Below are 27,622 nucleotides of genomic sequence, written 5' to 3'. Positions count from 1 at the left end.
GCCAGGAGGCACAGTACTTACTGTTTTCTAGCCTCCTGTTTACTTCTACACATTCATTCCAAGTACTTAGATGTTCATCCTCCAGTGCCCGGTCTCAGAGAGCTGCACCATGAGTTTACAGCCAGTCTACTGCACATGCCCTCAAGGACAGGCACCATGTTCCCAGTTTTCCTGTTATAAACAATGCTGTAATGAACATCCTAGTTTCCAACTTTCCACCCAGATTCGTGGCTGGGGCCACTCTTTCTGCGCCCAGTTCTGGCCTTAACAGTCCTGTACACACTGGATGCTCACAAGTTAAGTGGCCTCAGAAAGTGGAAACTGTTTTTAGTTAACTAATCCAATGGAAGGAGAAGCTGCAGGCCAGTCAAGTGGGATCTCAGTCAAAGGCAAAGCAGGGCGCAGGGAGCCAGGGCCCTGAGGTGTGGAAGACCAGCCAAGCTCAGGGTATATGGAGGAGGGGACATCCGTTGCTGCTGGCCTGACTGCTGCCCAGCCTCTCCTGCCCTCTTCTGCCATTGTAACCTGCCCAGTCCAGTGCCACTCTCCTGAGGGAGCCTGCCTGCCCAGGTTTTTCTTTCCACAGGAAGCTCTCTGGTTCTGGGTGGAGCCTGACCCCCCCAGGCCCTCTACACCCAAGAACTTTGGCTGAGGCCTGGGAAGGCAGACAGAGGCCCACACGCTCATGATCCCCAGCAAGGTGCCACTGAGCGGGGCGGGTGAGGGCTGCAGGGGCAGATAGCTTCTGGGGTAGGCCTGGTGGCCGATAAGACCAGGAGACACCCTGTGAACTTTGCACCCGCCCTTTGCCCCACGCCCGGGAGCTCGAGCTCTGCGCCCCCCCCCCCAGGAGCGCACCTCCGCGTCGGCCTGAGAGCCCCTCCAGAGCAGGGCCTGGCACCGTTTGGTGAATGCTTGCTTCGTAATGGACCAGAAGGACCCGACAGTTAGCCTCCGGGCTGCGGGAGACCCCAGCTGGGGCTGACTTCGGCTTGCACCCTGCCTCTCAGGCCCCCGCCCCTCACCTCTCTTTTCCTCGACTTTACCGTCGCAGGGCTCAGCCCCGTCCTCCCACCCCACCCCCGCGTCTTCGAAGAGTCCTCGGTCCGCAGCCTCTCAGGACCCCCGGATGCTTAGGGCCCACCCCCGTCCGGCCTCATCTGCCTTCCTCCCGTGGGCCCTGTCGTTCTTCACACACCTCGCCCCTCCCTACAGACCCGCTCCTTTATTCCGTTTGCACAGCGCCACCCTCTCTCCTCGGAGACCCCATTCCCTCCCCTCCCCTCCCCTCCCAGTAATAGGCCGGGGCTTGGCCCACAGAGCTCGCCTCTCTCCAGCCTAGCCCGCCCCGAAAGGCCTGCTCCTTTCCTCCGAGGTCCCTGCTCTTCCCCTCCAGGACTCCTGGGGCCGCAGCTTCAACTTGTTCCTCAGCAGGCCCCACCTCCTTACCATCGAGGCCCCGCCCCTCGGCTAATCGTCCTCGCTCATTCGTCGAAAGTCCCGCCCCTCTCACTGCGCGGCAAGGCCGCGGCGGAGACTGGCTGGGCCTCTCACTTCCGGGCGCCTGAATGCCCCGCCCTCGCCCCGGCGGCCCAGAGCCACCATGGAGCGGCAGGTGAGGGAGCGGCCCGCGGTTCCCGTGGTCTTTGCAGCCCGGGCCGGGCCTGACCCTGCTGTGTCCCCTGCGCAGGTGCTGCTGAGCGAGCCCGAAGAGGCGGCGGCGCTGTACCGGGGCCTTAGCCGCCAGCCCGCGCTGAGCGCCGCCTGCCTGGGCCCGGAGGTCACCACGCAGTACGGGGGTTGTTACCGGACGGTGCACACTGGTGTGTGTATGGAGGGGAGTCGGTGGAGAGGAGGGGGGCGTGGAGGGCTAGCTGCCCGACAGTGCACACGGGTGTGTGGAGAAGGCCGGGCTTGGAGAGTGTGGGTGTGGAACAGTGCATCCACAAGAGGTCTGTGCACACAGGTGTATGGGGGCGGGCTATTTGGGGTATTATGGGATGGTGCCCATGAGTGCAGAGTGTGGGCCTAGGGTCACCCCCGTCATCGTATCCCACACCTGCTCTCAAGATTCTAGGGTGGATGCTAGGAGCAGTAATCGTTTCTCTCCAAGACGTTGTCAGCCTATGCTCTGGAGGCCTAGACTTGAGAGTTGTGGCCAAGTGTTGCCCATCCTACCCCCCAGAATATCTGGAGACAGACTGAGGGAGGTGGGGTAGGGGAGGGGGTAGCCTGTGCTGGGACTGGTCAAGTTGAGAAGCCTCATGCCTCTCCTTGCAGAGTGGACCCAGAGGGACCTGGAACGCATGGAGAACATCCGATTCTGCCGCCAGTACCTGGTGTTCCATGATGCGGACTCAGTGGTGTTTGCAGGGCCTGCGGGCAACAGTGTGGAGACCCGGGGCGAGTAAGTTTGAAGGAGGAAGCTTGTAGGCAAGGCCGCAGCCATCTGCAAGCCTTTTATGAATGCCCACCCTGTGCCTTGGTGTGGGTAGGGCCCAGAAGGGAAGCCAGGAGCCAGACCCCTGCCCCTTGGGAGCTCAGGTAGTCTCTAGTGACATGGTCATAAGCATTGGAGGCTTGCTCCAAACTTGGGCCGGGACTAGAGTCCCTGCCCCAGGGAAGGGAGGCAAGGCAGCTGCCGTGGTAGGGCTAGAAGGGCTGCAGGGGCGGTTGTGGGCCAGAGCCTCAAGAATCTTGTCTAAGAGGTTGTGGCCAATAAGGGGAAAGGATGGGCCATCACTGGGTGGGAGGTAATACTGACCTGCTCCCCTGTATCCTCATCAGGCTGCTGAGCAGAGAATCTCCTTCAGGCACCATGAAAGCTGTGCTGCGCAAGGCTGGAGGCCCGGGCGCTGGGGAGGAGAAGCAGTTTTTGGAGGTAAGACTGCATAGGACCACGTGGTGGGTAACTGGGGGCTCAATCCCACAGATAAGGCTCTGTTGGAGGATAGGCAACCTGACTCCCAGATGTCCTTAGGTTTGGGAGAAGAACCGGAAGCTCAAGAGCTTCAACCTGTCAGCGCTGGAGAAACATGGGCTGGTTTATGAGGATGGTGAGGCATCTGGCTGGTGAGCAGGCAGGGCGGACAGGAGGGGCAGCCATAGCCCAGGGCTCCCCCTGATCGGCCTTCCTTGCACCCAGACTGCTTTGGCTGCCTGTCCTGGTCGCACTCGGAGACACACTTATTATACGTGGCAGAGAAGAAGCGCCCCAAGGCTGAGTCCTTCTTTCAGACCAAAGCCTTGGACGTCAGTGGCAGCGATGACGAGGTGGCCAGGCTGAAGAAGCCAGACCAGGCCATTAAGGTGCTCATGGCCATGGCCAGTCCATGAAGGCCCCTCAGGGCAGCGCTGGGGTCCACTATGCTGTCTGCCCACACTGTGCCTATCAGAACCAGGGAGGTACTGGCTTCTAGGGGGCAGGGCCATCTCCTGCAAGACAGGCTGGGCATTGAGTGTCTTGTGTTCTCAGGGGGATCAATTTTTATTTTACGAAGATTGGGGAGAAAACTTGGTTTCCAAAAGCACTCCTGTACTCTGTGTGCTGGATGTTGAGAGCGGCAACATCTCTGTGCTTGAGGGGGTCCCTGAGAGTGTGTCCCCTGGACAGGTTAGTGCTGACTTGGCCTACATCACTCCGAAAGTCTGGGGCCCCTGCCTGAGCTACTGTCCCTTGTTCACACCTGCCCTGTGGTCTTGTTTACAGGCATTCTGGGCCCCTGGAGACACAGGTGTTGTGTTCGTGGGCTGGTGGCATGAGCCCTTCCGGCTGGGCATCCGCTTTTGCACCAATCGAAGGTGAGGACAATCGAAGGGGCAGGGCAGGGGGCCTTACAGCTCAGACCGGCCTTGAAGCTGAGTGTCTCTCTGGTGGTTCTAGGTCAGCCCTGTACTATGTAGACCTCATCGAGGGGAAGTGTGGTAAGTGCTGGCACCTACCTGTGCTTCACTGACACACACTGGTCCTGGCAGCCTGCATGATGCTCGCATTTCTGTCTGGTCCAGAGCTCCTCTCGGATGACTCTCTGGCTGTCTCTTCTCCCCGGCTGAGCCCAGACCAATGTCGCATCGTCTACCTGCGGTTCCCATCTCTGGTCCCCCATCAGCAGTGTGGCCAGTTGTGCCTGGTGAGCTGGGGTGGGGGTGGGGGGAGGTCAGCAAGAGGAGGGGATGGCGGATGAGAGCTGGAGGGTCAGCTTCATCTCCCCACGGGCTCCTCAGTGGACCTCCTGTCCTGGGTACAGTGATGGTGTGAGTTCTGCCTTTCCTTCTCTCCAGGCAAGGCCTGGAGGCTGAGAGTGCTGTCATGGGGGCTCTGCACAGTCAAAACTCACCACCTTGAGAGCCTCCTCTGTCTACAAGAATGCTCCTCCCTTTGCTTCTCATCTGCACGTGGCCAGGCTCTGCAAGGGGCTGGGATATAATGGGCAGTTACAGAGTCTCAGTCCTTGTAAAAGGGCCCCTAGTGAAAGTCAAAGGCCTCTCCAGACATCTCCAGGCCACCAGAAAGGAGATACATCAGGCCTCTCTCAGGTCCTCCCCTCCCTGCCCTGAGGGCCCTGCCAGTCCCCTGGTGAGCCTGACAATTGTGTTCTGTTGCAGTATGACTGGTATACCAGGGTCACCTCCGTGGTGGTGGACGTTGTGCCTCGGCAGCTGGGAGGTAAGGGGTGTCGGCTGGGTGGGTGCCAAGGAGCATGCAGTTCTGTTTTCCTGCCATCTGTTATCCCTGCTCCGGGCCAGCCTCCTCAGCTCTTCCTGCCTGGGTTCCTTCTGAAGTCTCCCTGCTGCTGGGCCAGCCCCAGGTTCAGCCTCCATAGGGGGTGGGGCCATCACCATAGGGAATGGTTCTGATAGAAGGAAGTCAGCTGGACCAAAGCTGAGATCAGAGTGGCCCAAGCTGGCTGAGGCTTGAGATTATTTCATTTGTGCTGCAGCCCACAGATTTATCTTGTTTTTCCAGTGGCTGCTTAAAGCCACTGCTCCTTCAAGGGGTCTCAGAAAGTACACTAGATTGGCAGGTCCTGCCCCAAGGGTGCTCATTCTCCCACTCCCAGCCCCCACACCAGCATTTGTCTAGTCCAAGCCCTTGAGGCAGCAGGGTCTCTGGGACAGTGGCTCTTGGCTGACAAGCTCCAGTCACAGTCTCGGGTGCTCACAACTCTGCTTGGGATCCCAGACTATCCCAAGGACGTGAGGGGTGAGTCTCTTGTTTTCTTAGGCCGCCTGGTCAGTTCCAGGAGTCAAGGACAAGGGATGGCCTCCTTTTCCTGTCTTTGGGTTATGGGGATGCAGCAGTGGGGACCTGGTCTGCATCCTAGCTCTGCCTCTTACTAGCTGTGTGTTCCTGGACAGTATCCTGACCCCCTGAGCTGCCATGTATTTATGTGAGGAGGGGGTGGTTGTTCCTGCCTTCTTTGTAGGATTGTAGTGAGGGGTAAATGAGTGATGATGTTAGAGGGTAGGCTTTATTCAGGCCTGAGTGCCAGGTACTCTGCTAAGTACGGTTAGAGACAGACAGGTGTCTTGGTTACAGCATCCGCTGCCTCCCAGCGGCCCTTAAGAGCAGCTCAGAGGAATGCCAGTGCATTCAGTTTCTCTCAGAAGCTCTTCAGCTCCGCCTCTCCTGGGCCCTCAGAGGCCTCTGCCCCTCCGCCCTCTCTTCAGGCAGCTCCTCATTGCCTAGGGTACCCCCATGTATGTGGCTATTGTTCTGTCACAGTTCTGGGGCCCCAGGTGAATTCCCCAGCAACCTGGCCTGCCTCATAGTCTGGAGAGAGAGAGAGAGACACGCGTGCACGCACACACACACACAGACACAACACACACACACACCTCTCCACTCTTGGACGTGGCCCCCAGCTCTCTGCCTTTGCAGAGAACTTCTCTGGGATCTACTGCAGCCTTCTGCCTCTGGGATGCTGGTCGGCTGACAGCCAGAGAGTGGTTTTCGACTCAGCTCAGCGCAGCCGGCAGGTGAGGAGCCCTGACTGTGTTGAGAGGCAGCCCTCGACCAACCAGGAGCTGTGGGCCTGGGACATAGCACACACACACTGCCAGGTGGACCGCCCAGCTCACAGGTCTCCCTGGCCCCTTAAGGCCCTGCCTGCCCCTGTCCTGGACTCATTTTTCCTTGAAGGGGCTGGCTGCCCTGGTACCCCACAACAGAGCCCTTGGCCCTTTCTCCTGAGGCAGAGATGCAAAGCCCCCACCACATTTCCATGTGGTGGGCAAGGGGGCTGCCACTGGGGCGGGCCCCTGAACACCATACGGGGAGCTGATGGAGATGGGTCAGCAGCTTTCTCCCAGGGATTGGGTGGGGACACCACAGTGTGCCAGACTCCTTTGGGGTTAGATATCGTTTGGTCCTCGGGGTAGCTCTAAGGGGCTCAAAGGCATTCCTTATCTTGCCCAGGGTCACTTAGCAAGTTGTGATGGAACTGGGATTTGAACCCAGGCCTTCAGGCCACTCCCTACTGCACTGAGTAGCTATCAACATAGTCACTCACAGCTCTGGCCTTGGCCCAAGGGTCCCCACGAGGGTAGAGAGGAGGTAGGGGCAGGACCCATAGAGCTCTTGGATGTGGTACCACACGTGGCCTCCTCTCTGCTTCAGGACCTGTTTGCTGTGGACACCCAGATGGGCAGTGTGACCTCTCTGACGGCTGGTGAGCAGGGCTGGCGAGTGGGCCAGCCAGGCCAGGGGAGGGACTGGAGCTCAAGCATGTGGGGCAGCACTCTCGGCCACTCTGCACCACTGACTGTCCCACAGCCTTTACTGACAGTCTTGCGAGGACCCTACCTGTGCAGGACCCTTACCCAGCCCGTAGGCTGCCTCCTGGCTCTGCCCTGCTCCCTGTGTCCTGGCGCTGCCTCAGCACGGCCCCCACCCTACTTCTCAAACTCACAAAATTCTCTCTTGCCAAGATCTGCCAGAGTCATCCTTCCCTCTCCCCAAACCTCAGGCAGAGGCACCTCTGCCAACCGAGGGCGCAGAAGCCCTGGGTTGGCTCCCTCATCTTCCTCTTACCCAGACATGATGATTCTGCCCCTAAAGTGTTTTTGAGTCCTCCACCTGCCCTGGCTGTACTCACCCCTCCACAAAGCTACCAAAGGATTGTTCCCAAACTGCATCTCATTGTATAGTATCTGCTTAGGAATCTGAACCTCCTTGGACCCCACTGCCTAGAATTAGCACCTCCCGCCCAGCCTCCTGGGCCTAGCTGCCACGTGGGCAGACTGCAGTCATCAGGTGGTGGGTGGATGCGCCCTGTGGTCTTGTGTGTCCCCACATCTGGCAGTCCCAGGGGACAACCAGCACCTGCTGGATGAATGGACTGAGAAGAAGGCTCACCCAGAGCTGTGACAGTCCCCCTGTGGGCATCCCTTTGCTTCCCAGGGAATAAGGGAATAAAGGGCACCTCACTATAAAGCCTCCAGCCTGGGACTCTGGCTCTGCAGTGAGTGGGTGGGAATAGTGGTGGCATCTGCCTTGTCCAGGGGGGTCAGGTGGAAGCTGGAAGCTGCTCACGATTGACCGGGACCTCATGGTGGCACAGTTCTCCACGCCCAGCCTACCCCCATGCCTGGTGAGTGTTGGTGGGCCCCAGGCCAGGAGGCAGGGATTCTGTGCAGGCAGAGTTCCCCAGGTCAGGGAACTGGCCCGAGTCTGACTGTGGCTGGTCAGCATGTGAGAGGCCAAGGTGTGGACCCAGCCCAGTATAGTCCACGAGGGTCTGGCACTATGGGGAGAAACTACTGGGTTAAGGTTTGCTCTGTTCAGAACAGGGTCCCTGGGAAAGTGCTCAGTCCTCTAGCATAACAGCCTAGAAGCTGGGGAGGGAGGGGTACATATGTGTGGTTATGTGAGTACCTGTGTATATACCAGCTCATGACAGGAGTCCATGCTGGACTCTCTGGAGGTGGGCAAATGGCCCAGTATAATGAGAGCTGCCCACTCTCACACTGGTGGAAAGGCAGGGAGGCAGCCAGGCCACCTGTGACACACTCTTTCCCTTTGGCAGAAAGTTGGGTTCCTGCCTCCTGAGGGGAAGGAGCAGGCGGTATCATGGGTGTCCCTGGAGGAGGCCGAGCCCGTTCCTGAAATCTCCTGGAGCATCCGGGTACTACAGCCACCCCCAGAGCAAGAGCATGTGCAGTATGGTGAGCTGGGCAGGGGCAGAGGGCCACCTCCTCCAAGCTCCCCGGCACACAGTGTCTGTGGTCACCTTTCCCGTCTCCTGTCTCACATTTCGGGATTTTTTGAGATTACCTCTAAGAGGTTTTTTTTACCTCTTGTGGACGGTCAAGGGGAGTAGTGTCCAGGCATCTGAGCACCTACTCTGGGTATCAGAGCTGGGCATCACCAGGCCAGATCGTCTGTGGTGGGATAACAGAGCCCAAAGAAGACAGGCCTATGTAAGGCCTCTGTGACCACACCTCCTCCAGAATGTTGTCCCTGCAGAGACTGGGACTCCCTGACTAGGGCAGAAGGAGCATGAGCATCCTGGGGTCCATGTGTCACAGTGTGGGCTACCTTGGCCAGGTCTCTTGTTGCAGAGGTCAGCTGCAGACCTGCAGCTACAGCTGAGGCCTTGGCTGGGGAAGCCCCTCGGCAGTAGAACTGGCTCTGCTGATTGCTGCTTTTTCCCTGCAGCTGGCCTTGACTTTGAAGCAATCCTTCTGCAGCCCAGCGACCCTCCAGATAAGACCCAGGTGCCCATGGTGGTCATGCCCCACGGTAGGCAACTGGCCTAAGAGTCCCTGCCCTTCCACAGTCCCTCCTAGCTGGCTCTTTCACCTTCTCTCTGTTTCCTATCTGCAGGGGGACCCCATTCATCCTTTGTCACTGCCTGGATGCTGCTCCCAGCCATGCTTTGCAAGATGGGCTTTGCAGTACTACTAGGTGAGGGAGCAGGGTGCTGCAGCTCTGGTAGAGCTGTGGGGTGGTGGTGATGGTGTGGGCCTGGTCTGTACAAGCATTGTGGGTACCACCCTAGTCTCCAGGCCTCTGCAGCCTGGACCTGGTAATCACTATCAGAAACTGCCCTGGCCAGTCTCTGGCTCCATGGCATGGTGATAACATGAACTAGCTTGCGACTGCCATGGAAAGGGTGTGTGGTCACTGGGCAGTCTCAAATCTCTTGGCCCCTTCCCCTTGAGTCTGGTGCAGCTAGCCTCAAGGCCTACTTCACATATAGGTGAAAGGGCGCTGGGAAGGTCACTTGACCACCCTGTCTGGTCCCTCCCTGGCCTCCAGTGAACTATCGTGGCTCCACGGGCTTTGGCCAGGACAGCATCCTCTCCCTCCCCGGCAATGTGGGCCACCAGGATGTGAAGGACGTCCAGGTAGCAAGGGCTGGGGCTTCTGGACAGGCTGGGGGTGTGGCTCCATTCAGCTGGGCAGGCAGCTGGCTGCAGCATGATCTGCCCACCCTGTAGTTTGCAGTAGAGCAGGTGCTCCAGGAGGAACACTTTGACGCAGGCCGTGTGGCCCTTATGGGTGGTTCCCATGGTGGCTTCCTGTCCTGCCACCTGATTGGTCAGTACCCGGAGACCTACGGTGCCTGCGTGGTGCGGAACCCTGTGATCAACATTGCCTCCATGATGGGCTCCACTGACATCCCTGACTGGTAGGTGTGCCCAGAGGTCCCCGCCCTTCTCTCCCCCACCCCATACCCTCATGGAGCTCCCGCAGGCCCCAGAGCTCCTGGGCCTGCATCATCTCAGTGTCTTGTAGGTGCGTGGTGGAGGCTGGCTTCCCCTACAGCAGCAACTGCCTGCCAGACCTCAACATGTGGGCTGAGATGCTGCACAAGTCGCCCATCAAGTACACCCCTCAGGTACGCAGCCCTCCCCCTGCCCAGTGCACCACCAATCTGTCCAGGGCCCCGGGCCCTGCTCACCTCCACTCCCCACATACCTAGGTGAAGACACCAGTGTTACTGATGCTGGGCCAGGAGGACCGGCGTGTGCCCTTCAAGCAGGGCATGGAGTATTACCGTGCCCTCAAGGCCCGAAACGTGCCCGTTCGGTGAGTACAGTAAGACAGCCCTGGCAGCTGGTGGGCAGGTGAGCAGGGAAGGATCCTCAATCCTCAAACATTGCTGCCCAACCCTTACAGGCTCCTGCTCTATCCCAAAAGCACCCATGCACTATCAGAGGTGGAGGTGGAATCAGACAGCTTCATGAATGCTGCGCTCTGGCTGTGCACACACTTGGGCAACTGAAGCCCTACCACTCTGCATGAGCTGGGTGACATATGCCACACTTGGCTCTTGGAGAGCCCCAGGGTCTGGCAGAGCGGCAAGAGGCTTCCTGGGCTCTGGACTTCATGGATGGGTGAGCCGAGGAATGTGGGCTATATACTCATAATAAATGAGGACACAGAGTCTAGTTCCTGCTGGTACTTTGTACCAAGCCACCCCTGACCCCAGCCCCACCCTTGGGGTTCAGAGACTGTAGGCCCTGGGTATTGTAGCCATAAGGATAGCATCTACTTCCAGCGTGAGAGGGGAGGGGACAGCGAGAGGCTCAGCTGCTGCCTGTCCTGGCCAAGTAGGACTCCACCAGGCTAGCTTCCTCTGCTGCAGCCCCTTCTGTTAGAAACTGCCCTACACCACCCTTCTCCTCCCAACAGTTTATTTAGGGGACTAGTGAGGCCCTGCTCTTCACAGCACCCACAGGCTAAGGTAGTGCTAGGGTCAGATCGCCCAGCCCAAGTTGCGTTGGACCCTCCACTCAGGCGCTAATGAGGAGTTGACAATTCATTCCCTAGAAGCAAAGGCTAAGAAGCACCCTGCACAGGCATAAAGAGGAAAGGTGGCTTTATGTCTGACAGAAAGCTTCGTCCTCCCCAAGGCCCACAGGATTGAGGCTGGGGCTAGCCCAGCCTCATGACCTTGTGAATCCAGTCCACAAACACAGAGACACGCATGAAGATGGATGGCCAGCGGGGCCGTGCACACACTCGGTTGGGGATTATAATTCCCTCCAGGACCCAGCAGTCGTGAGTAAAGCAGGCAAGTGGGCCCCCGTAGTCACCCTGGTAGGTGCAAGAACTGGTGAGGGCCTGGACCATGGTAGAGACTAGCCCCCTTGGGGGTGAAGCAGTACATTTTCAGCTTGCCAGGGGCCCTGCCACTGACCTCACAGGCTCCAACAGGGGCCAACAGTCCTTCAGTGCACATCTCACTCTCGCGTACGCGACCTCGGTGCTTGATGTTACATTCCCGGTTGGAGATGACATTGAGGGAGGCTATGTTCAGGACCTTGTTGTCCCCTGTACCTACAGTGAAGAGAATGGGAAGAAGGATAGGGTCTGTGGGTAGGATCCAAGGCTGGGCCTCTTGGCCTGGAGCAGTCCATGCCCCTGCAGTGTACTCTTACCTTTGGTCTCACCCCAGCCTGCGATCTCACACTTGGTGCCTGGAGGTACCACATACCACTCAGGGGGCAGGCAGATCAGGGCCACATGCTGGTTCAGGGTCACAGGTCTTTAGCAAGAATGATGGCATTCAGGGTCTGAGGCCACAAGGCCCAGCCCCACCTCACACCCTCTTGACTTGTCACACACCTCTCCAGCTTGAGCAGAACAAGCTGGGAGCCAGAGGGCCCACAGACCATCTTGGCCATTGAGATGCGCTGCAGGCCTGGCTGCCCGGGCTGTGGGTCCTGGAGCAGGGTGCCTAGCCACACCTCATAGCCAGTGAGAGGCCCATGGCTGAGAGAGAAGCTCTGTTAACATCAGTCGAGACTCATAGTCTGCTGCCCAACACTCACCCATTGGCTTGCCTAGGGAAGGTGGCTAAGGGGGAGAGGAAGGCAGGGGGTTGGGACTGGGTCCCCAAACCCAAGGAAGGCTCACCAAGAGGAGAAGCACTGCCGGGCAGTCAGAACCCACTGCTCCTTCACTAGGGAGCCTCCACAGAAGTGCTGGCCCTGCCTGGAGGAGTGCAGGTTAGGAAACGGTCCTGAGACACAGAAACACAGGCTGGACCTGCCATGTCTTGGCTAGGATCTGTGAGGCTGGGGCAGGTTCCCGCCTCCCTACTGGCACAAGCACAGAGGATGTAGCATCAGCCCCTGTCTTGAAGAATCAGGCAGTTGTGCCTCACCGGTTGCGCAAGCTGACTGTCCAGGGTGAGTTCCCAGGCTGGCCGCCCACCACACGCAGCTTGGAGCGCCATGGGTCCAGGTGGGTCACTCTCTTGCCACACTTCTCAAACAGCACCTGGTCTGGGGGATAGAATGTGCTGGATGAAACCCCGGACTGGATGGAGATGGCGGGTAAAGGGACCACGGCGCATACCTGGCCCAAGTCCGTACCTGGGGGCTCCAGGATGGACGGCGGTTGGTCATCATCTGAAAGACCCAAGTTCAACCGCGTTAAGGGAGTCAGCCTTTGGTGGTGGAGGCTAGGGGCGGGGCCCCGGGGCTGTGTCGCAGGTGCTCACCGCAGCCCCGCAGTGCACAGTAGTCGAACGTAGTCCCCGGATCTGTGGTGTAGCACCAGGGCCCGTGACTATCCCCGTCTGGGTTCCTGCAGAAGTTCTCCTCCAGTGGTGCGTGTGGGGCGGAGGTGGGCGTGAACCTAGGCGGGAGGGGGAGCAAAATCAAAGCAGGGTAATCCCAAGCCCTCGCAAGCCTCCAGTTGGAGAGCCGAGGCATGCTGCCCTAGGGTTTGTCGCGGGCGGCGCCTGTGGCCTCGGTCTGGGAGGCGCCAGGCGCGCTGGCGGACTTACTGCGGCTTGTGCGGCGTCCCCTCGGACCATCGCTGACATCGGACGCCCTTTCGGGTCTTGCTGACTGAGCCGCGGTACAGTTCCCCCGCGCCGTGATAGCAGTCTGCGGCGGGCGGGCGGACGGGGGCGACCGTCAGCCGGTTCTCGCCCCAGCCCTCCGGCTCCGTGCGTCCAGCCCCAGCTCAGGCCTTACCCTCGGGCCGCACGTCGTCGGTGCAGCGCCGGATCTGGTAGCAGAAGGCCACGCGCATGCCAGGCCGCGATGTGAAGCACCAGGGCGCCTCCGATCCGTCGGGGTTCCGACAGAAGTTCTCCCGAAGGTCCCTGAGCAAGCACGCAGCTCAGCCCAGATGGGTCCCAGGTCATGGGCTGGCCAGCCCGCCTGGACGGGAGCCCAGCCTCCAGCTCCTCCCCAAGCCCCGCCTTCTTTCAAGCCCCGCCCGAGGCCCCCCTCAGGTCCCACCCGCTGGAGTACTAGGCTCCCAGCGGCGGCCAGCCAACTCACTTGCACGCATACTTTTCCGGCGCAAAGCGATGCTGATGCGGATGCTGCGCGTCCCAGCGCTGGCAGGGCACGCCCGCGGCGGTGGTGTTGACCGTGCCCCGGTAGCCCTCGCCTTTCCCGCGGAAGCAATTGAGCGTCGTGGCCTCCCGGCGCGGCTGTGCCTCGGACCCTTGGATGGACCGAGGCCGGTCGGAGCCCGAGTGGGAGGTGAGACCGGGGCTGGGGCGGAGCCCCACTGTCGTTGGGCCACCACCGGGTCACGCCCAGTCCCTCCTCTAGTCCCAGCCAGGCCACGCCCCCACGTGTCCCAGGTGCCCTCCCAGGCCCCGCCCTCGCGCTCTACCGCAGCGGGGGAGGTCGCAGAACTCTCGCTTCATCTGGGGGTCCGCGGTATAGCACCAGGGCCGCTCCGAGCCGTCCGGATTCCGGCAATAGTTGTCGTCCAGACTTTTGTCCAGGAACCTAGAGGCGGTAGTCGGGCGTGAACAAGAGCCTGGGACTCAGGCCCTGTCTGGCCCCAACCAACTATGTGCTGCCTTACCTCGCCCCGCCCCTGGAGTGCTGGGCCCTCCCCTTGCCCGCCCTCCTCCTGCCGGGCCCGCCCATGCGTACTTGCGGGGCTCGAAGGGGTGAGGGTGCGGGTGCTGCAGGTCCCAGCGCTGACACTCGCGTCCTGACTCCGTGCGGTCCACTGAGCCGCGGTAATCCTCGCCATTGCACCAAAGGCAAGCGGCTGGAGACAAAGGGCCGATGGGTTCGTGGACGGGCGTGGGCATGCTCCTCCCGCCCCAGGCTTGACCCGGAGCTGCTTACCCTCCCGGCAGGACTTAATGCCGCAGCTCTGGAAGCGCACGGCAGGGTCTGTTGTGTAGCACCAGGGACCTCCGGGGTCCCTATCCGGGTTGCGGCAGAAGTTGTCCTCCAAGCCATTTCGAAGTGTGGGTGTGTACCTGTGAGAGTAGGAATACAGTGCGTACTGGGGGCAGGCGCCAGGCCGGCAGGGACAGAGGGGAGCCGCAGTCTGTCTCACTTGTGGTCATTGGGGAACCTGTGGCTCCAGCGCTGGCAGGGTAGGCCACCTATGGTGATGGCCACGGTGCCCCGGTACTCGACCCCATTGTCCATGATGCAAGTCCGAACATAGACTGGGAGCAAAAGACCAAGGATCAACAAGGCCTGAGACCCCAGCAGCCCTCTCCCCAGCCCGCCCTTCTCTGCAGCCACTCACTTTTCTTTTGGAAGAGATCGCAGCGCCTGGAACGCTGCAGCCGTGTATGAGGTGAGTTCTGGGTCCATGGCAGCAACTGGCAACCACGGCTGCTCACATTGTAGTGGAAGGCCCTGGGAGGAGGAGCCACAGGGTAACTCAGTGCCCAGCTTCCCCTACCTCCAGTGTTATCTAGGTCCTTTGGCCACTCACCTGCAGTCCAGTAGGGGCCCACAAAGCCCTGCACATTCCTCAGCATTTGCCACATCTTCTTGCCAAGGCCTGGGCCCCACTGTGTGTAGCAGGTGTTGCAGCTCCGTACCCCGGAGCACCTGGAAGTCATTCAAGGGCGAGCGCTGCCCTGCAGGGTGGGCATGCGTGTCAGCACATATATATCAGCACGTGGACACTTTATTCATTCAGGGGATCAAACTAAAAGGCCTCTGGAGTGGACGCTGTCAGCCCGTTCAAGGGTCAGACCTCTGTACTGAGTGGGAGAAGCAGGCCCAGACGTGATAATTATCACTAGTGCACCTGTTTAGTGGGCAAGGCACTAGGCTCAGCTGTAAAACATATACTCTGAGAGCAGTGGGTGATGGTGCTTGCCCCATGGAGCTTATCCCATCTCATTTCTCAGATGAGAATGAGAAGGCTCAGAGCTATCTTATTAACCATGTAGAGGCCCAACCCAAGCATTCTGACTCCAAGTCTAGGCTCTCACTAGCATAAGGGCATATGCTAAGTTAAAGAATTAGATCTGGCTCATAAGGGGTAATTGCCTGCACGTGTGCCTGCAACTGTGTGGTCCTAAAACTGCCCCAATGCTACAGCAGACGTTTTAAGGCAGGCCTGAATAGGCAATGTGTTTATGTGTTCCTGGGGCTGCCCAGCTCTGTGAAAGAAGCCAAGGTCACTCGCTGCTCCATGCCCAATAGGAAAGTAAGTTCCTGGCTCAAAGAGCGGAATGGGCCTGGGGCCGACCCCTTTCTGAACGCAGATGGGGATCAGGGCTGAGGGGAAGGGCACTCACCAGGGGCCCCTGAGAACCCCGTCAGAAGCAGCAGGAGTGGGAGCCACTCCATCCTCCTGGCTGGAGGCTGCACTGTGACCCACCACAGCCCCATCCGGGAAGTTGTGAAACCTGTCCCTACGGGATTGGGTGGCTCTGTCTCCACACCCCCACTCTAGACTTGCTGGGGCCTGACCTGAGACCCAGTGGCAGGAATGGGGGTGGCGCCAGGCCTCAGGCCCTATAGGTGAGGTACAAGGGTCCTCACTCTGGCACAGTTAGCCCCCCGAGAGGCCTCCCTATGTAGTGGGCAGTGTTGGAAAGGTTCAGTGGGGACACTTGAGGTGTTCTGGGGTGGGGGTGGGGCCCCACTGCCCCCCTCCCTTAGCCCCATCCCCTCCCCCTCCCCCTCCCCGCACCCTAGGCTGCTTGGAAGGGAAGGGCAGTGTGGACATGGTTGCTGCCAGAGGCCTAGGTTCCAGCCCGGTGGTGATATTAAACTTTTCTGAGCGTCAGCTTTCCCCTGTAAAGTGGAGAACATTCCCTGCCCCAGCCTCAAGCAGCCTGCCCCTTTTGCTGTCTTATCGGCCCCAGCTGGAGGCAGGTCTGCCCACGCCCCCGTCAGCAGAGCCCAGAGAGTCTCCCTCGCCCCGCCAGAGGTGCCATCCCAGGGAAGGTGAGTGAGGCCACCCTTCTGGCCTGAATGGAGGTGAGGGTGACAGGTGGCGGGGACCCTGGGAGGAACGGCCTTTCAGACATCCTAGGGGACCTGTGGGCCGGACCTCCAAGTACGGGTAGGAGTTGAGATAGGTGGCCAAGGTCTCTCCCAGGACACAGCGTTACGACATGGCTGGGCCAGGAGCTCCTCCTGCGCAGGCGGGGGTCGGAGGCAGTGGGGCAGTGGGACGAGGAGGGGGTCGGGAACGTCCCGGCTGTAGGCCGCGTAGGGAGCCCCCCTCCCACGCTGGAGGCTGTGGAGGGGGCCCCCTGGCGGAGGTCGGGCGCGGGTCGATGCGCGTGCGCGGCGGCCGCGCGGTTTGGCCCTGGACAGGCGCCGTAGCTGAGAGCTGGGCGGATGTTGTGAGCCCGGACGCGGCGGCCGAGGCTGGGGGTGAGTGTGAGGGGCGGCCGGGCTCCGAGAGGGGCGGGTGCCCGCGGCTCCCCTTGCGGTCCCAGCCCGTCTAGTGTGAGGGCGCTCGCCGCGCGAGGGGTCGCAGCGAGGGGTGCCAGACTCCGGGCCGGAGCTGGCCTGGAGGATCCTCCGGAGCTTGGGGCCGGGCAGAGGCGACTGGGGGAAACAAGCGCTGCCCTCGCGTCCTTGGGATCCGAGATGGGGTCGGTTCGTTTACAAGCCTTGAACTCTCGGCGGGGCTGAACAGGATCGACGTGGCAGGGAGCCCCCGAGAAAAGTCAAGCACCGCCTCTCACCTGGGTCCTCAGCACCTGACACCCGGAGTGGATGTCTGGAAGGTTTGCTCATCAGTTGAGTGACAGCGTCTAATCTGTCCTGCACCTGCTCTGGTGTGAGAGGGCTGGTGGTGGGCGGCAGGGCGGGGAGTCACCTTTCTGAGGGGCAGGCGTGGTGCCGCCTGGGAGTGGGCAAGAGTGTGTGGCGGGAGCAGAGGACCTGTTTGGGGTGAGATAAGGGAAAGTTCTGTCTAAGGCAGTGCTGGAGGGCCAGCCTCTAGACCAGCACTGACTAATAGAACTTTATGTGAGGATGGGAATGTTCTTTATTTTCGGAGTCTAGTCCAGTAACCATTAACCACATAGGGCCACTGAATCCTTGAAATGTGACTAATATAATTGAGAAATTGACTTTTTAATTTTAATTGAAATTTAAATACCCGTGTGTGGCTAGTAGCTGCTGTGTTGGACAGCACAGCTCTAGATCAGTGAACCAGGCACCAGGGACTTAGTGCAGCTTCTGAAGCAGCTGTAGCAACACCATGGTATGTGAGGGATAGACAGCAGTGGGGACACTGGGGCCTGTGAGGAGGGCAAGGGTGGTGCTCTGATGGGGTAGGAGGCTGTGTGTGTGACTGGGGGCAAGAAAGCTAGCAGGCCTTTGGAATAGAGAAGGGAGGATCCTGGAACTGAGGAAGAGGATCCTGGCCTTGGATGTAAGCAGGACTTGTAGCTGGAGATGGCACCAAGGCCTTGGATGGTGGACTGTACTTGATGTAGGGTTCTGTCTTCCAGATGTGGACCCAGTGTGGCTTACAACCGAGAAGGATACAGGGGCTCTGCTCCTGGGCCACCTCACTTTGGACCCTTGGGTCTGATTTCACACTTGGCAGAAGCATTTGGTTTAGTTTAACAAACATATATCTGGCACCTGCTCTCTGTTGGGCCCTGTGTGAGCACTGGGACATGGTGGGGCCCTGTCACATGGCCCCAGACCCCCTCCCCCCCCACCTCCCTTGTAGGAAGCTGGAAGCCCCTGGGTTGATGTGTGTGTGAGTGTGCATGCAGTGGCTTCACCTGCTCCCAAGCCTTCCTGACACCGCAGGATTGAGGTCAATATGGGGGCCCTTGGCTGGCTTCGAATAGACAGGCTCTGCCTCTGCTTCAGCCCCCAGGACCACTGGCTGCCCACAAGAGATGAAAGATGGCATCCAAGGGGGCCGGCATGGCTTTCTCCCGAAAGAGCTACAGGCTGACCTCAGATACTGAGAAATCTAGGGTCACAGGTAAGGGTTGGAAGGGCTGGGATGAGGCTCCTAGTGCTGAGGGAAGAAGGAGGAAGAGAGAGAGGCAGCAAAGTCCCAGGTGCATTGAGCCTCAGGCCTTCCTGCACCCCCTGTACCTGTGAGTCAGCTCTTCTCCACTAGCAGCCATGGAGCAGGGCACCCACCGTGACTGCTCCTCTGACTCCTGTGGCTGGCCTAGGACCAGGAGCCTCTGTGGCCAGTAGGGGCTGGGAGCCACAGTGACCATGTGTCCCTTCTCTCCCTTCTGACCTGTGGCACAGGCATCGTGCACGAGAAGCTACTGGACGACTACCTGCACCGCATCTTTTCCTCTACTGATCGTGCACCCACGGCAGCCACCAGCAGGTATGGCCAGGTGGATCTCCCTTCCTTACTCTGTGGGACCAGACCAGAGGCTGGAGACTGCATTGTGGGGAAGGAGGCTGGGGCTCTGGGTAGGCTGGCTTGGGTTCCGTTCTTGCTCTGCCACTCCTGGCTGTGAGACCTGTGGCCAGAGAGTCTGCCTTCTGGACTCCGCCTCTTCCTTCCCCTGGCAGTGCTAGTACCTTCCTTCTGAGAGTATAGTGGAGGTCAGGGGCATGGTGTGCACTCAGCATGTCACTTCGCACCTACTTTACACTCAGCATCTGGTCCCTGTGCACCTGCCCTCACCTCTGTCGCACCCTGGCCCTCTGTAGCCTCTGCTTGATCTGTAAAGCACAGACGCCACCAGCCCTTTATTCCTTGCAAATTTAATGTATTTAAGTTTAGCTCATATCAAAACTACAAGTGGGGAATTCCCTGGTGGTCCAGTGGTTAGGACTCTGCACTCTCACTGCTGAGGGCCCGGGTTCAATCCCTGGTCGGGGAACTAAAATTCCGTAAGCCACTTGACATGGCAAAAAAAAAAAAAAAAAAAAAGTTACGAGTGCGCTTTAGCAGAAACTTACATAGAAAAAGAAAAAGCAACTGTCATCTTCTTATTCTCATATAACCATTTGAGTGTGATTCCTTTTTGTTTTCTTTACCTCACGATGTATGTAGTTTGGGTTATGCTGTGTGGAAAATTTTTTCTAGATTTTTGTCACTGTCAGTTTTTTTAAAGTTATTGAGGAATAATTAACATACAGTAAACTACATGTATTTAAAACATACAATCTAGTAAATTTTAACATGGATAACCCGTGAAACCAGCAGTGCCATGAACATATCCCTCACCTCCAAAAGTGTATGGGAGTTTAAATCCTATTTTTGTCATCCCTTATGTTATCCCTGAATGTTTTTCTACACTACGGATTGATCTTGGTGGGCATCTTTTAGGTCCAGGAATCTGCCTGATCACTGCCCTAGTTTAGAGGGGCTTTTGTTTTTGTAAACAGTGCTGCATAGATGCCCAGGGTTGGAATCACAAGGCTAGAGTATTTAAATTGCAATCACTCTTAGGACTGTTGCTGAATTTCTTCTTCAAAGCCTTCTGTACATTCTTTTTTTTTTTAATACATTTATTTTTAAAAATTCATTATTTATTTATTTATTCTTGGCTGCGTTGGGTCTTTGTGACTGTGCGCGGACTTTCTCTAGTTGTGGTGAGCGGGGGCTACTCTTTGTTGTGGTGCGTGGGTTTCTCATTGCGGTGGCTTCTCTTGTTGCGGAGCACGGGCTCTAGGTGTGTGGGCTTCAGTAGTTGTGGTTCGCGGGCTCAGTAGTTGTGGCTCGAGGGTTCTAGAGTGCAGGCTCAGTAGTTGTGGTGCACGGGCTTAGTTTTTCCGCGGCATGTGGGATCTTCCCAGACCAGGGCTCAAACCTGTGTCCCCTGCACTGGCAGGTGGATCCTTAACTACTGCGCCACCTGGGAAGTCCTGGTCTGTACATTCTTTCTCCCTGCAGTGAGGCATGGGTGTCCCCATGTCTCAGCCCCCTTGCCAGCCAGGGCTATTCTGTCTTTCACAGTCTCTGCTCGCTGGGCAGACCCAAAGGGCAGCATCGTTGCCTGTTCCATTTAAGCAGCTGTGGTGACCAAAGGGTTTCTACTTGTGGAGGGCTGCTGCCCACCTCCACCCCAACCCCAGCCCTGGCCTGTTCCCAGGGCCATCTGATCCCTACCTCATGTGATACCAGAAATGATCCTGCTGCCACTGGTGCCGTGGCTGCCAGGAGGGAGAGCAGGTGGCAGAGCCGTTAGTCAGTGGTTGTGTGGATGCAGAACTCTGGGCTGGGACCTGGGCAATCCAGAAAGGGTAAGCAAGTGCTGGGGTTGGCCAAATGGGCAACGTTGCAGGCGTTCACTGAGGCTGAGTGTCAGGTTGGCCACCCGAAGCTGCTCTTAAGAGTAGGCACAGGACTAGAGCAGCCCTCCGAGGTGTGGGCCTGTAAGAAATGCTGTTGCGGAAGCCTGCTTGATCTCTGGGCGCATTGGGGTGTTGAGAGACAGGGTTGGCTACAGCCTTCCATGTTACTGGCGAGGCACCCCATTGCACGGCTGCCTCCTCGCCTTGGCCTGGGGCTCAGTAGGAGTAGGGAGGAGGCTTCATAAATCTCCACCTCCTGTAGCTCAAGGTCAGTTGTAGCTCACAGTGTGGGAACACGTGGCCCCTGGGCCTGGGTTGAAGCTACCTTGCCAGAAAGTCAGTGCTTTGGCCCATCTACGTGCCCTTCCAGAGCCTACTCTCTAGGGGGATGAGTGGGGTGGGAACTGGGATTAGAGTTAGAAGAGCAGGTGCCAGCAGTCTGTGGGCTGGATCCAGATGGGCGTCAGGCCTCTGCTCTTTGAGCCCTGCTAGTTAGCACCACCTCATTCCCTGCTATTCTTAGCAACTGAACTCAGGACCTAGCTGGCCAGTGTTAGAGCTCTTTCTCCTCTGGGCATGTGTGCTGGGAGGATGAGGGGGCCGCTCAGACAGATTTTCCTCGGCCCTTTGGCTGGGGCAGCTGGCAGATAGGCAGGCTGTGTGCCCTGCTCTCCTCTACAGGTGGGTCCAGGACAGAGCCAGCCAGAAGCTAAGAGGCCTGAGCCCTTCATCCTCCCAGGACATGTCTCATTCAACACACACACACAGGCTTCCCTGGCTGGGACCACAGACCTGGGGTCAAGGACTGGATTAGCTGATCTTGGTACTGCCCATCTTGGGGATCAGCAGTTCTCCCAGCCTTCCTTGCCCAGGCATAATCAACAAGCCACCTCCAAGAGTGGGGAGGTTATGGGCTACGGAGGGCGCATTATTCCTAGCCTCACAGCATCTCTGAGATACAGCTCTTGTTCCATTTATACAGATGAGAGGATTAAGGCTTAGAAAGAGTTCTTCCTTCTTCTTCTTCTTTTTTTTTCTTTTAGCAGTCTTGAGGTTCACCAAATTTAGTGGATAATCCAGTCTTCTGACCCCCAGCATGCCAGAATCTGGGACTGGCACAGCCCTTTTTCTGGAGTCTGGGCAGCCACCCTCCTAAGCTCAGGAGAAAGGGACTGGGAGAGGGATTTAGCATCATCTGGCTGGTTTCAAGGACTTTTGGGCCCCTCGCAGCCTCTCACTCTCCCCAGGAAACTCCTGAACTTCCAGAACCTGCCAGAGCATCTGGACCAGTTGTTACATGTGGACGAGGAGGCGGAGGAGGAGGAGGAGAGCCAGGGTCGGTGACAGCCTCAGGAATGGGACTGGGGGCCGGGGCTGGGCCTGGGGGGCTCAGTACCCTCTCTGCATCTGTCAGGCCCTGTGCCCGGCCCAACCCCACACCCTCTTCTCTCCTTTCCAGGACAGGTTGAAGGGCGGCTTGGCCCGTCCACTGTGGTCCTGGACCACACGGGTGGCTTCGAAGGGCTTCTTCTGGTGGATGATGACCTCTTGGGGGTGAGCGAGGGCAAGGCGTGGGGTCCCAGATCCACGCCCCTCCTGACACAGCCCCAAGCTCCTCCTGATGTGGCCCTGGTCTCGACCTTTCTTGATGGAGCTGCAGCCACAAACCCCTCCTGATTGGACTGTTGAGTCCCCAGCCCCCAAACCCTCCTGACATAGCCCCGAAACCCTCTTGGTGTGACCCCAGCCCCGAGGTCTTCCCGGCATAGCCATGAGCCCCTCCTGTCATGCTCCCGGCCCAGAATCCCTCCTGACATGGGTCTAGGCCCTTCCACCCTGTTCAGGCACAGTACAGTGTTGGCCACGACAGGTGTCGCCACCAAGGCGAGCTGAGTGGGAGTGGGGTCGTTCTCCCTTGGGGTGTGGCACCCCGTATGCCCGGGAGGAGGTTCACCACCCCTGCTCTCCACCCAGGTGATCGGACACAGCAACTTTGGTACTATCCGCTCTACCACATGCGTGTACAAAGGTGAGACCACGCTCTGCTGTGGCCCAGGGAGTTGGGAGGAAGTTTGAGGGCCCGGGCCAGAGGCAGGAGGCAGTCTTTGTTTCCCTGCTGGGTTTGACGTGACTTTTTCCAGGAAAATGGGTCTACGAGGTGCTCATCTCCTCCCAGGGGCTCATGCAGATTGGCTGGTGCACAATCAACTGCCGCTTCAATCAGGAGGTACATGTGGGAGAGGGACCCCTCCCAGGGAGACCTTCTCTGGCAGCAGGCCTCATCAGGGCTCAGGCAACCCCCCAGCCCACATAGGGTCCGCTCAGCACCCTAATCTGGACTGCCCTCTGGAGGAGGAATGTGTCCCACCCCATCCCAGGGCAATCCAGCCCCAAAACAGCCCTCACTCCTTCCCTCAGAGCATCAGCCCCATTCTGCAGAGCCACATGGGTCCAAGGCTGGTGGCTGGTGGGCTCTGGCCCTGCCCCTCCCCACCTCCCCCAGACCTTCACAGACAGTTCCTCCCTAGGAGGGGGTTGGAGATACACACAACTCCTATGCCTACGATGGCAACCGGGTGCGCAAGTGGAACGTGACCACGACGAACTATGGGAAGGTGAGGCCCGGGCCCCCTGCAGCCCAACTGGCCCGTGTCCATCCCCACAGCTTGGTGGGGGCCACTGGGCAGCGGTGAAGGAATGTAGGGCACCAGGGGGAGGACAGGGACTGAGGTCCTCTGTCCTTGTGGCCAGTCTCCCCTGGGTGGCAGTGGAGGCACAGCTGGAGAGGGCAGAGTGGGCAGGCTGCTGGGCTTCTGCACATCTGTAAGGCTTCCTCCCCTGGCAGGCGTGGGCAGCGGGGGACATTGTGAGCTGCCTGATCGACCTGGACGAAGGCACGCTGTCCTTCTGCCTGTGAGTCTCCTGCCTCTATTCACAGGCCTGGCCTCTGGGGCACCCCCAGGCTGCCCTCGTGTTCCAGGCCCTGTAAGGGGCCAGGCTGGCTTTGGTAGCCTGAGGGTGGGCAGCCCTCACAGAGGCCTGCTCACTGGTCCATTTCAGCCACATCCTTAGCACTGGCTCACGGACCCTCCCTTCTGCTCCAGGAATGGTGTGTCTCTGGGCACTGCCTTTGAGAACTTATCCAGGGGCCTGGGCATGGCCTACTTCCCAGCCATCAGCCTCTCCTTCAAGGAGTCTGTGGCCTTCAACTTCGGCAGCCGTCCCCTGCGATATCCTTTTGTGAAGAAGGCTGTGGGCTGCTTGGATGCTCTTGAGGAAGCCAGGATGGGGGTTTCCCTGCTCCAGGAGCTCTGCGGGCTGGTGGCAGGCCCTGCTGCCGTGAAGAGTGAGTAGGGTACAGCTTAGGTGGGTGCCGAGGACAATGCTTGCAGCAAGCAGCCTTGTTAGGTGGGTACCATTGCTGTCTCCACTGAACAGGTGAAGAGCATGAAGTGGCAAGAGAACTTTTGCTTCACAGAGAAACGGGAGGGTTGTGATGCAAACCAGGCAATCTGACCTCTCAGCCCCGCCCTGGAGCCCAGGCCCTTCTGCAGGGGTCTCAGTGGGAGGGGGTGGGTATTCTGAGCCACAGATCAGGTGTTGCTGGCTTAACTCTGTGGCACCTACCCAGTGGTGGGCTACCGGCCCCTGCAGGACCCACCAAGCGCCGACCTGGTTCGCGCACAGGAGTTGCTGGGCTGCTTCCAGGCAGTGCTGAGCGTGGAGCTGGACCCCGTGGTGAGCCAGCGTCTGGGCTGGGTATGCTGGGGGCTTTCTACAGCCCTCTGCCCCTCACAGTCCCTTCCTCCCCGCCCACACAGCAAGGGCGGCTGGTGGAGAAGGAAAGCTCTGAGTGGCAGTTGCAGGGCCAGCCCACCGTCCTCCTCACACTGGCTCACATCTTCCATCGCTTCGCACCGCTCCTGGTGAGGGGACATTAGGGAGGGGAGAGGCGGGCCATGGTAGAAACACCCCTGCTGAGGGCTGGGATGCTGAGGTGCATGAGGTCCAGCAGCATCACCAGTCAGGGGCCCCTGCGACCAGAGCCCTTAGACCCCAAGGATGTCACTGGGTGAGGAGGAGACACTTCCAGCCGAGGGTATCAGGGGGCTTCCTAGAAAGAAGATCGAGGGGTGGTGACATCACAGGCCAAGGGAATGGCATGTGCAGAGGTTGTTGGGTAGCAGCATTTCCTTTGTCTCCATCAGACCCCAGAAGGGCTCATCCATGACTTGGGGTTGCTTGACGGGGACCTAGAGTCCATCTGTGGCCTTGGCCACGTGCCAGGGCAGGGGGGCCCTGAGTGGGGCAGGAGGCTGCCACCTCACTGGCACCCGCCCTTGGTGCAGCGCAAGGTGTACCTGGTGGAGGCCGTGCTCATGAGCTTCCTGCTGGGCGTCGTGGAGGCGGGCACCCCCGCACAGGCGCAGTCTGTGGTGCACCAGGTCCTGGATCTCCTGTGGCTCTTCATGGAGGTGAGGCGCTGGATCTCAGGCCTCAGGCCAGGATGTCAGGCTCCACTGAGTCAGGGGACGTACAGGGAGGGTGTTGGAGAAGGCCGCACAGATGGCTGTCCCGGGCCCTGCCCTCAGCGGGTAGCTGTGCAACCTCACCTCCCTCTTCCAGGACTATGAGGTGCAAGATTGCCTCAAGCAGTTGATGATGTCCCTGTTGCGGCTGTACCGGTTCTCGCCCATCGTCCCTGACCTGGGCCTGCAGGTAGGAGCTCCTGCCCTGGCCCTGAGCCCCCTGGGCCTCACCTGCCCACTCTGAGCACCCTCTCCCCACAGATCCGCTACCTGCGGCTCACCATTGCCATCCTCAGTCATGAGACGTCCCGCAAGTTTCTGCTTAGCCACGTCCTGTATCCTCTCCTTGCTACTAGGCAGGCCAGACATGTGGTGCCCTCTGGGGTCAGCAGAAGCCAGGGAGGGTGGTGTGCCTCTGCCCAGGGTTCCCCACAGAGGCTCAGGAAGACCAGAGCCACCCAATGTGTGAGTCCTTGTTCCAGGACCCAGCCTTCCCAGCGCTTTCTCTACAGAGCAGGGAGGGTAGGGCAAAGGATCCAGGCTGGCTGGCTGGCCTGAGCAGGGATTTCCAGATGCCTGCAGGCTCTTGGGCCACCCAGAGGTGGAGGGCGGGGGGCGGGGGGGAGCCATCAGCGCCTGCCCTCTTCAGCCAAAGCACTGCACTTCTATCTGTGCTCCGTGGCGGGGGTTCCTACGAGATCTTCTCGAAGGAGTCAGCTCCTCCTGTTTCCCTATAATGTTGAGACCTGCAGGTATAGGAGAGGGAGCATAGCTTCGGGCCCCTGGCTGGGAAGCCTGCGCTAGTAGCTGTCTTCTCTCTGTGGGGTCCTCAGCCTCTAGGAGGCAGAAACAAATAGAGAGGCTGCCAGGCCCTCTCTCCAGCTGTCCCACCGTCATCTGTTCCTGTGACAAGTCTTCATCGTGCCCTTGCTTGGAATTGGGCTTGGTGGGTTTGACAGCCACAAGCTGTTTCTCTGGGCTCACGGTCAGTGGTGACGGGCACACAGCGGCGATGGCACCCTGAGGACTGGGAGAGCTGTGGTGGGCATATCTGGAGGTGGGCAAGTTTCGGGAGGGCTCATAAGGGTGTACGGGGCACCCTGTGGTGAGCGGAGCTCTGCCTTAACGACCACCAGCTTCGACGTGCTCCGGTCCGTTGTCTTCTTTTACATCAAGAGCCCCCTGCGTGTGGAGGAGGCTGGCCTACAGGAGCTCATCCCCACCACCTGGTGGCCCCACCGCTCCAGCAGGGAGGTGGGCAGCCCTGACTTGGGTGGGCGGTGGTCACAGTGAGGGCTGACCCGGGGTGTCCGAGCCACCTGTACTTGGCACGCGAGGCCCCTTCCTGGGCTGGGGGTGGGAGTAGGGGTCTTTTGTCTGAAGTAGACCAGGGTGAGTCTTGCCATCTTTCACCCCCCTCCCCTGCCCCGCCCCTGCCCAGGGCAAAGAGAGTAAGGAGGTGAAGGACGAAACCTCCGAGGAGCGGCTCCGGCGGCGTGCCTATGAACGGGGCTGCCAAAGGCTCAAGAAGCGCATCGAAGGTCAGCCCCGTTCCTCAGGCACTGGGTAGGGGGTGGAGGATTCCTGTGCCTGTGTACTTGGGGGCACTTGGTAGTGACCATGCTTAGGTTGGACTTGGGGATCCCTGGTGGTGGAGCCTCAGTCCAAACCTGCTCCCCCTGCCCGTCCCCGGGAGCCTGAGGCCAAGGCCCTGCCTGAGGAAGGCTGTCCTGTTCCCCACCCCACCCCCAGTGGTGGAAGAACTACAGGTCCAGATCCTGAAGCTGCTGTTGAACAATCAAGATGACAACGGGGTAAGTGACTCCCAGACCCCTGTGTGGGTCCCTGGCCAGGAGGGGTGTCAGACCGGGCCTGGAGACCCAGAGGGCAGGGCTGGCTCAGGCTCTTGTGGCAGGGTGCAGGCTAAGTTGAGTCCGGTCCGGGGCCAGGATCCTCAGCTCATCACAGCCTCGGCTTTCGTTCCCCTGAAGGGCGAAGCTTCTAGGTACATCTTCCTGACCAAGTTCCGAAAGTTTCTGCAGGAGAATGCCAGCAGCCGGGGGGTAGGTATCCCCAGGCCAGCCCACCATGGCCCCCTGGCTTTGTCGCAGCATTTGCACCTGAAATTCGGACACTTCTGCATTTCCTCCCCGCCTGCTGCCCTACCCTCTCTGCTCAGCCCAGGGTCCTGGGGCAGGGCCTTGGATGAGGAGTGGGCTGGCCTCCGGGCTGCACAAATGCATGTCTTACACCTGTGCCTGCAGAACATGCCCATGCTCTGCCCCCCCGAGTACATGGTCTGCTTCTTACACCGCTTGATCTCGGCCCTGCGTTACTACTGGGACGAATACAAGGCTTCAAACCCATGCGCTACCTTCAGTGAGGGTGAGTGTGGCCAGGGCCTCGAGTTGTAGACGCTGGGCAGAGCCAGGCCCAGGGCAACCCCTAATGTTGGTGTGGAGTGATGGCTGAGGGCAGGGCTGGGGGGAGCTGTCCCAGACCTCCTGCCTAATTGAGTCCTACCCACTGGGCACGGAGGCCTTGCACTTGGACGGTGAGCCCGTGTTTGCTCTGATGGTTCCCCGGGTTCCTGTCCTCTATGGGCCCTGTTCCTCAGTCCTTGCCCGCTAGCCCTCTGTGCAGTC

At 59.2% G+C, this 27,622-nt stretch overlaps 3 protein-coding genes across 6 annotated transcripts in view; 2 read left to right on the top strand and 1 right to left on the bottom strand.

Moving 5' to 3' along the window:
• The first annotated feature begins 1,540 nt into the window (after positions 1–1,540).
• APEH (acylaminoacyl-peptide hydrolase) lies at positions 1,541–10,406 on the top strand. Of its 2 annotated transcripts, XM_081247485.1 has the most exons (22): positions 1,541–1,615; positions 1,691–1,823; positions 2,281–2,407; positions 2,788–2,881; positions 2,981–3,056; positions 3,146–3,309; positions 3,476–3,613; positions 3,710–3,801; positions 3,884–3,924; positions 4,009–4,130; positions 4,606–4,666; positions 5,882–5,979; positions 6,620–6,671; positions 7,504–7,592; positions 8,028–8,166; positions 8,660–8,743; positions 8,828–8,908; positions 9,263–9,351; positions 9,445–9,635; positions 9,743–9,845; positions 9,930–10,036; positions 10,127–10,406. In XM_081247485.1, the coding sequence occupies exons 1-22, from the start codon at positions 1,604–1,606 to the stop codon at positions 10,230–10,232; spliced, it is 2,199 nt and encodes a 732-aa protein (XP_081103611.1). In that variant the 5' UTR covers positions 1,541–1,603; the 3' UTR covers positions 10,233–10,406. The 2 variants fall into 2 exon arrangements, with proteins under 2 accessions (XP_081103611.1, XP_081103612.1); XM_081247486.1 differs by lacking the exon at positions 3,476–3,613.
• Positions 10,407–10,781: 375 nt separating this feature from the next.
• MST1 (macrophage stimulating 1) lies at positions 10,782–15,582 on the bottom strand (the record flags this gene model as incomplete). Of its 2 annotated transcripts, none has more annotated exons than XM_081247257.1 (18): positions 10,782–11,047; positions 11,151–11,290; positions 11,392–11,498; positions 11,579–11,725; positions 11,870–11,947; positions 12,120–12,240; positions 12,331–12,366; positions 12,459–12,595; positions 12,747–12,849; positions 12,940–13,070; positions 13,252–13,486; positions 13,595–13,713; positions 13,864–13,984; positions 14,065–14,201; positions 14,282–14,396; positions 14,480–14,592; positions 14,672–14,819; positions 15,489–15,582. In XM_081247257.1, the coding sequence occupies 18 exons, from the start codon at positions 15,580–15,582 to the stop codon at positions 10,886–10,888; spliced, it is 2,244 nt and encodes a 747-aa protein (XP_081103383.1). In that variant the 3' UTR covers positions 10,782–10,885. The 2 variants fall into 2 exon arrangements, with proteins under 2 accessions (XP_081103383.1, XP_081103382.1); XM_081247256.1 differs by having other exon boundaries at positions 13,252–13,420.
• Positions 15,583–16,601: 1,019 nt separating this feature from the next.
• The window catches only part of RNF123 (ring finger protein 123), a 28,882-nt gene continuing 17,861 nt past the window's right edge, over positions 16,602–27,622 (top strand). The window contains exons 1-20 of one of the 2 annotated variants that reach the window (XM_081247255.1): positions 16,602–16,988; positions 18,043–18,160; positions 18,442–18,526; positions 21,696–21,784; positions 21,908–22,002; positions 22,423–22,477; positions 22,590–22,675; positions 22,977–23,063; positions 23,294–23,361; positions 23,553–23,678; positions 24,072–24,186; positions 24,270–24,374; positions 24,798–24,923; positions 25,075–25,167; positions 25,239–25,312; positions 26,114–26,231; positions 26,419–26,518; positions 26,730–26,791; positions 26,969–27,040; positions 27,242–27,362. In XM_081247255.1, the coding sequence (XP_081103381.1) occupies positions 18,079–18,160; positions 18,442–18,526; positions 21,696–21,784; positions 21,908–22,002; positions 22,423–22,477; positions 22,590–22,675; positions 22,977–23,063; positions 23,294–23,361; positions 23,553–23,678; positions 24,072–24,186; positions 24,270–24,374; positions 24,798–24,923; positions 25,075–25,167; positions 25,239–25,312; positions 26,114–26,231; positions 26,419–26,518; positions 26,730–26,791; positions 26,969–27,040; positions 27,242–27,362 (1,759 nt within the window). In that variant the 5' untranslated portion in view covers positions 16,602–16,988; positions 18,043–18,078. The remainder of the gene's footprint in view (positions 16,989–18,042; positions 18,161–18,441; positions 18,527–21,695; positions 21,785–21,907; positions 22,003–22,422; positions 22,478–22,589; positions 22,676–22,976; positions 23,064–23,293; positions 23,362–23,552; positions 23,679–24,071; positions 24,187–24,269; positions 24,375–24,797; positions 24,924–25,074; positions 25,168–25,238; positions 25,313–26,113; positions 26,232–26,418; positions 26,519–26,729; positions 26,792–26,968; positions 27,041–27,241; positions 27,363–27,622) is intronic. The other variant, XM_081247254.1, reaches the window with a different exon arrangement.

Source organism: Mesoplodon bidens (assembly GCF_964165515.1).
Source record: "Mesoplodon bidens genome assembly, chromosome: 10".
NCBI lineage: Eukaryota > Metazoa > Chordata > Mammalia > Artiodactyla > Ziphiidae > Mesoplodon > Mesoplodon bidens.
The sequence above is the reverse complement of the archived record's forward strand: the minus strand, read 5'-3'. Positions and strand labels throughout refer to the sequence as shown.

Coding starts and splice junctions, on each gene's coding strand:
- APEH (XM_081247485.1), top strand. Junction 3,057..3,145: donor TGGGCTGGTTTATGAGGATG/GTGAGGCATCTG, acceptor CCTTGCACCCAG/ACTGCTTTGGCTGCCTGTCC. Junction 3,802..3,883: donor CGCTTTTGCACCAATCGAAG/GTGAGGACAATC, acceptor TGGTGGTTCTAG/GTCAGCCCTGTACTATGTAG.